We start from the raw sequence: 6493 nt of genomic DNA, 5'->3' as shown, positions 1-6493 counted from the left end.
AGGCCTGATGGGGCTTCAAGGGGAGAACACAGGCTCTCTGCAGGCAGTACAAGGTGACGAATAAGGATCCTGAGCTGCCATCTTCCTACCTTCAGTGCGTGCCGCTACTGGCACCGGCCACACTCCATTCCCCTAAAAGGAGATACTGGAGCCAATGAGAGCTGAGGAGCGTCAGCCGTCGCTCCCCACATGTCGCCTCGGCTCTCTGGAGGTCTGCAGCCTCCCTCCCCATCTCACAACGCTGCATTTCAGCTGTTCGGCTGCACACCCCCCCCACCGCTCCGTCCCCTCTCACTCAGCACACACATACCATGACATGACACAAGCAGCCTGTCTCTAGCAACTGAATTACTCAGACATGTTCTCACATTACAGTCATTTCCTGCAAACATCCACATCCCCAATTAAAGCAATATTACTTCATTCACAAGGATCCGAGCAGCAGCACAAACTAAAATTATTTGGTAACACTTTATTTTAAGGGGTGTGCAGAAGACTGACATGACATAATATCTGTTATAAACATGAAGGAGTCTTCAGGAATGTTGTCATGAGGTGATACTTAGTAAATAATGACAATTTTAATACAAGGTTGCATTAAACTTGTATTAAAAGTCCATTAAAATTGACAACTTTGCATTATCTGGTAAATAATCACACTTTTAATGGAAAGTTGTACCAAAACTTGCATTTAGAGGCCATTAAAATTACCAACATTCCATTATTTGGTAAATAATGACACTTTTGATGTAATGTTCTATTATATCTTGCATTAAAAGTCCATTAAAAGTGTCAACTTTGCATTATTTGGTAAATAATGAGAATTTTAATACAAAGTTGTACCAGAAGTTGCGTTAAAAGTCCATTCAAATCTACAACTTTGCATTATTTGGTAAATAATGACACTTATTTAATGCAAAATTGCRCTAAAAGTTGCATTAAAAGTCAYTYAAAATTGTCAACRTTGCACTAAGTGTCATTATTTATTGAATAACACTTCATAATGTGTTATGTTTATGAAAGTATATCAGTCTTATGCACACTCCTTCAAATAAAGTGTTACCAATGATATTTTGTTCATAAATCCAAGTAATTATAATAATTATGACACCCAAACTTGTTTATAAACCAGACCCTGCATTAAAAGTACATATTTACCCTAAATCATCATAAATTTTTGTCTCACACACCATAAAAGCTGCTATTTAACGGTTTATTGGGACCGTAAAAAGYGCTGCTGTTTATGTCTCACCCAGGACCTTTAAACTGTCGAAGGAAATATCTCTCCACTCTGGAGGCATCCCTGACACGGGATCCACTTTACGCTGCCTTTTTGCTGAGCAACACTTAATTTGGACTTGSGTGAAGTGCTGAGCCCACCCACTGGCCCCCAGCCTCAGCAGGCTGAATCATATTTAAGGAGGCCCTCACACCCTGGCCCCCGAATCCCAGAGGAAACTCCAGCCCACTGGTTACAGCTTGGTGAGTATCTTTAATAATCTGGTTCAGAAGATACTGAACTTCTGTTTTCTTGCTGCCGGTTTTGTTTGTTCAATTAGATCGTTTGTGAAAGAAGCTGAGGAAATATTTGGATGGTAGTTCAGTTTTAGGATGTAGGATGTGGGATGTTGACTAAATAACTGAATAAGTAAGTATCGTTCCTGACRCACATTTATTAAAATCTATCATCAAGATTTTATCATTTTGAAAACAAGGGAGTGAATTTTATATACAACATTAAACCACAACTTTATGTTYTCTTTTTCGGTTATTTATTTCAAATAACGGTGAATTATTGTAATAACTTTTACAAGGAGAATGTTTAGTTTTATACAACTATGATGTCAATTATGCTGCTTAAAATTAAAAAGATTTCTAATTTRCTATAAAAATAAAGGAAATTTTGCTAACCGAACAGGAATAGCTGAACATTTAAGACAAAGAGGGAATGATTTTAGACAAAATGTAAAATAGCTTGAAAAGCAATGTTAGGTCACATTTGGAGTTTAAAAGTTTTGGTTTGCTTCAATCAGTCAATAGATGCTTTGTGTAATTTGGATGTCTAAAACAAGGGCTGGCACTTTGGATGTGTTTCAGAAATCCTAGAAAGGTCTGAGCATATGTTTTGGATCCAAACAGGAGTTTATTATTCGTGACAGCTGAGAGGAGACTCAGACCTCCTGCCACTTGTCTAAAGACTCACAGCATCAGCTGTTAACTGGCCCTGGCTTAACAATGAGACCCTGAGCAGGAGTTGGGCTGCTGAGGCTTAAAATAGAGGTGYTAGTTTGTTTGAGTGAACTGGGCCAAGTCCATTTTTAGCTTTTYACAAAGCGGAAGAGCTTAAAGAGGAGATTAAACAACTTAAGGGTGTCTGCATATCAAAAAAAGCGCCAGATTGCTTCACAGAACCGAGCCATTTCTGAGTATGTTCCCATGTTTTGGGTTTTGCAGAAGGCCAACACAACAGACCAAACATGTGTGACGATGATGAGACCACCGCACTGGTGTGCGACAACGGTTCTGGTTTGGTCAAGGCGGGGTTTGCTGGTGATGATGCCCCCCGCGCRGTCTTTCCGTCCATTGTTGGACGCCCCCGTCACCAGGTGAGGCAACTACTAATGACCCTTTGCACGTGACGTCACTTAATCAATCAAGGCGCCATGACGGAAGTGAGGAACGTGGATATTGAACGATGATGGACGTTGGAAATGAGTGGTGGGAGTATTGAACAGAGCGACTGAAAATGTTTTTCAAAGTTGTTTTGCCAGTTTATTCATGGCTCCTACTAGCTAATGTGTCTGTGAACGTAACACACCTGGTTGAGGCTCATAGGCGGCGGGATTTACAAATGTTAGCAGCTAACTTAGAAACCAACCAGACCAAACATGGTTTAACACGTCAAACCATGTTTGACGTGTTAATTAAATTACCGACTTTTCCTGAATTCACACCACGTTATTTATATCACTATATCATAAACAGCGTTTCCCCTKGCACCGGTACAGCCGTACAAATGACGAGATGCTAACCTTTTTTAGTGACGGTGGGGCTTTGTTTCCATGGTTACTCATGGTTAGACGCACCTATAAWGCGAGATTTGATATCTTTCTAATCATAATTACTTATAAAGTAAATAAACATCAATCATCTTACCCCGTACAAAGTGTTCGCTGCAAATCCGCGATTACGACGAGGGCTGATAGTTATTATGATAGACAGCTGCTCATTAAACGTCACGAAAAAAAAATGACAAAGTTGGTTTCCATCCTTGTMTGTTTGTGCAGCCGAGCATTTCTAAAGTGAAATCAACTAAATAAAAGCAATRTTAGGTTACATATCTCTGTTTTTAGACTAGTTTTAAAGGAGCGCATTGGTTATTTTGACGTCTGTCATGGCGGAGCGGGCGGAGTTCTGAAGACCGTGACGTAACGTGCAAAGAGTCAGTAACGAAAAAGTTTATTTTTCGTATCTTCATCCTAAGTATCTGAAATGAATTTGTGTTCSTGGCAGGGTGTGATGGTGGGTATGGGTCAGAAGGACAGCTACGTGGGAGATGAGGCCCAGAGCAAGAGGGGCATCCTGACTCTGAAGTACCCGATTGAGCATGGCATTATCACCAACTGGGATGACATGGAGAAGGTGAGAAATGGAAGCAAATCAGCAGTAAATAAATGCTGATTTGCATTTATTTACTGCAAAACAGCATTTATTTGCTGATTTGAAAATAAATGCTGATTTGCAGCATTTATTCGCAGCACCTTCTCCATTTCTCACATGGAGAAGGTGAGAAATGGAAGCAAATCAGCAGTAAATGTGAGGTGAAACATCAAAATCAATCCATGACACTTTTTAATGTTTCTAGATCTGGCATCACACTTTCTACAATGAGCTCCGTGTGGCTCCAGAGGAGCATCCCACCCTGCTGACTGAAGCCCCTCTCAACCCAAAAGCCAACAGAGAGAAGATGACTCAGATCATGTTTGAAACCTTCAATGTCCCTGCCATGTACGTTGCCATCCAGGCTGTCCTGTCCCTCTATGCCTCTGGACGTACCACTGGTGAGACTCTACCATAGTTTGCGCCACAACATCACAGTTAAAGAAAACTTTTTGGTTAAGAATTTTTTTTTCTTAATAGGTATTGTACTGGACTCTGGGGATGGTGTGACACACAACGTACCAATCTATGAGGGTTACGCTCTGCCGCACGCCATCATGCGTCTTGATCTGGCTGGCCGGGACCTCACTGACTATCTGATGAAAATCCTAACTGAGCGTGGCTACTCTTTTGTCACCACAGGTACTATAGTTTTACCAATTATAAAAGTAAAACTAAAATATTACTCTGAAATGCATWTAGTATTAGCAAGTCGCTTAGTTTAGCTAAAAATTGACTATTGGATGATACATTTTTGGAAATAGTTTTAAAAAGTTAAAAACAATGTCTATAGAATATAAATTTCTTGCAAATAAAAGCTAATGTAGCTTAGCCAAAACTTTATACTAAACATATAACTTTTAAGTTTAAAACATTATGTACTTAAAAGAAAACAAATGGATGTTTTTGCTAATGCCACCATATGCAGCATTAGCAAACTATTTTCTTAACATATTAATAAACCAAAAAAAAATTATCTAAAGCACCTTTTAAATTGCACATATGCACATTTACATCCACCAGATTAAATCAGTTTTGAATGATTAGCTTGAGATTAAGCTAGCAAATTTGTGCTAAGCTAATGGTTATTGCCGATTCTGTATGCTTAAAAACAATAAAAAACAAATGAATTCTGATTACATTTGTTCAATTTAAACACAACCACTACTTAAGAAGATAAAAAATTGATTGGTGAGTTTATAATCATATATTTACAACCACTGGAATAAACTGTCTGTAGCAAACTTGTGCTAAGCTAATGGATATAGCTAATTTGCTTGAAAAACAATATTTAAGTTATCATGTGATTATCTAGTTCGTCGGAGTTTCACATGTTGAATGTCTGGTGATACTTTTTGTCTGAACTGAGATTCTGTGTGGAGAACACTGTACCCACAAAGACTGTTCGGTGTTTCTCCAACAACAAATCCTGGATTAATCCTGATATAAAGGCCCTCTTGAAGGAGAAGAAGAGGGCTTTTAGGTCAGAAAACAAAGAGGAGATGAAAGCGGTGCAGAGAGAGCTGAGGAGAAAGATCCGAGAGGGCAAGGAGAGCTACAGAGGGAAAATGGAGGTCCAGCTGCAGCAGAATAATGTAAGCGGAGTCTGGAACAGCCTTAAAGCTATTTCTGGCCACAAGAAGCCCGATTCCCAGGATTGTGGGGACCAGAAGTGGGTGAATGAACTCAATCTATTCTTCAATAGGTTTGATCACCCCCCTGCTCCCCCCACTACTCAGGCACCACTGCTGACACCTTCCTGTCTGGCAAGACCGTCACGCTTTCCTCTCCCCTCTCCCACACTCACCCCTCTTCCTCTCCATACACAGCTGTCTCCAAACATCTCTCCTGCTCACATACATTTCAGCACAACCACCCCACCCCTCCAATCCAGCCTGACATTCACAGCACTTCAGGTGAGAAGTGAGCTCAGGAAGATAAAGACCAGGAAGGCTGCAGGTCCAGATGGCATCAGCTCAAGGCTTCTCAAGACCTGTGCAGATGAGTTGTGTGATGTGACCGGGTACATCTTTAATCTCAGCTTGAGGTTAGGGAAAGTCCCACAGCTGTGGAAGACATCCTGCGTGGTACCAGTGCCGAAGACCCCACACCCARAAGACCTCAGCAGCTACAGGCCGGTTGYATTGACATCTCACCTGATGAAGACCTTGGAGAGACTGCTTCTTACCCACCTCCCCCCCCTAGTGAGTCCAACCCACTTCAGTTTGCCTACCAACCTGGCATTGGAGTGGAGTTTGCCATCATTCACCTTCCACACAGCTCTCTTTCTCACCTGGAGAATACTGGGAGCACAGTGAGAATCATGTTTTTTGATTTCTCAAGTGCTTTCAACACCATCCAACCCATGATACTGAAGGACAAGCTGGAGTACACGGGTCTGGACCACCACCTCATCACCTGGATCCTGGATTACCTCACAAAACGGCCACAGTATGTGAGGACCCAGGGCTGTCAGTCAGACAAGGTTGTCTGCAGCACTGGGGCTCCACAAGGAACRGTCCTTGCCCCCTTCSTCTTCACTCTCTACACTGCTGACTTCCGGTACAGCTCTGCCAGCTGTCATCTGCAGAAGTTCTCGGATGACTCTGCTATCGCTGGCCTCATCAARGATGGTGATGATGAAGAGTACAGAGAACTGACTCAGAACTTTATGGAATGGTGCCAGAGGAACTGTCTGCAGAACAACATAGGAAAAACAAAAGAACTCGTGGTTCCGCAGGTCCAAACACTCTCCTTCTGTGCCAGTGAACATTCAGGGAATGGACATTGAGATCGTGAGGTCCTACAAGTACCTGGGTGTTCACCTGAACAA

The 6493-nt window shown here is 41.6% G+C and overlaps 1 protein-coding gene across 1 annotated transcript in view; it reads left to right on the top strand.

Annotated features, from left to right (window-relative positions):
- The first annotated feature begins 1273 nt into the window (after positions 1 to 1273).
- Positions 1274 to 6493, top strand: part of LOC103457336 (actin, alpha cardiac-like) — an 8034-nt gene continuing 2814 nt past the window's right edge. The window contains exons 1-6 of the mRNA XM_008397375.2: positions 1274 to 1482; positions 2455 to 2606; positions 3514 to 3642; positions 3866 to 4061; positions 4141 to 4379; positions 6044 to 6048. Coding sequence (XP_008395597.1) covers positions 2478 to 2606; positions 3514 to 3642; positions 3866 to 4061; positions 4141 to 4379; positions 6044 to 6048 — 698 coding nt within the window. The 5' untranslated portion in view covers positions 1274 to 1482; positions 2455 to 2477. The remainder of the gene's footprint in view (positions 1483 to 2454; positions 2607 to 3513; positions 3643 to 3865; positions 4062 to 4140; positions 4380 to 6043; positions 6049 to 6493) is intronic.

This window comes from Poecilia reticulata, linkage group LG21 (genome assembly GCF_000633615.1).
Source record: "Poecilia reticulata strain Guanapo linkage group LG21, Guppy_female_1.0+MT, whole genome shotgun sequence".
Lineage (NCBI taxonomy): Eukaryota > Metazoa > Chordata > Actinopteri > Cyprinodontiformes > Poeciliidae > Poecilia > Poecilia reticulata.
Note: the sequence above shows the minus strand (reverse complement) of the source record. Positions and strands in the feature narration are given on the sequence as shown.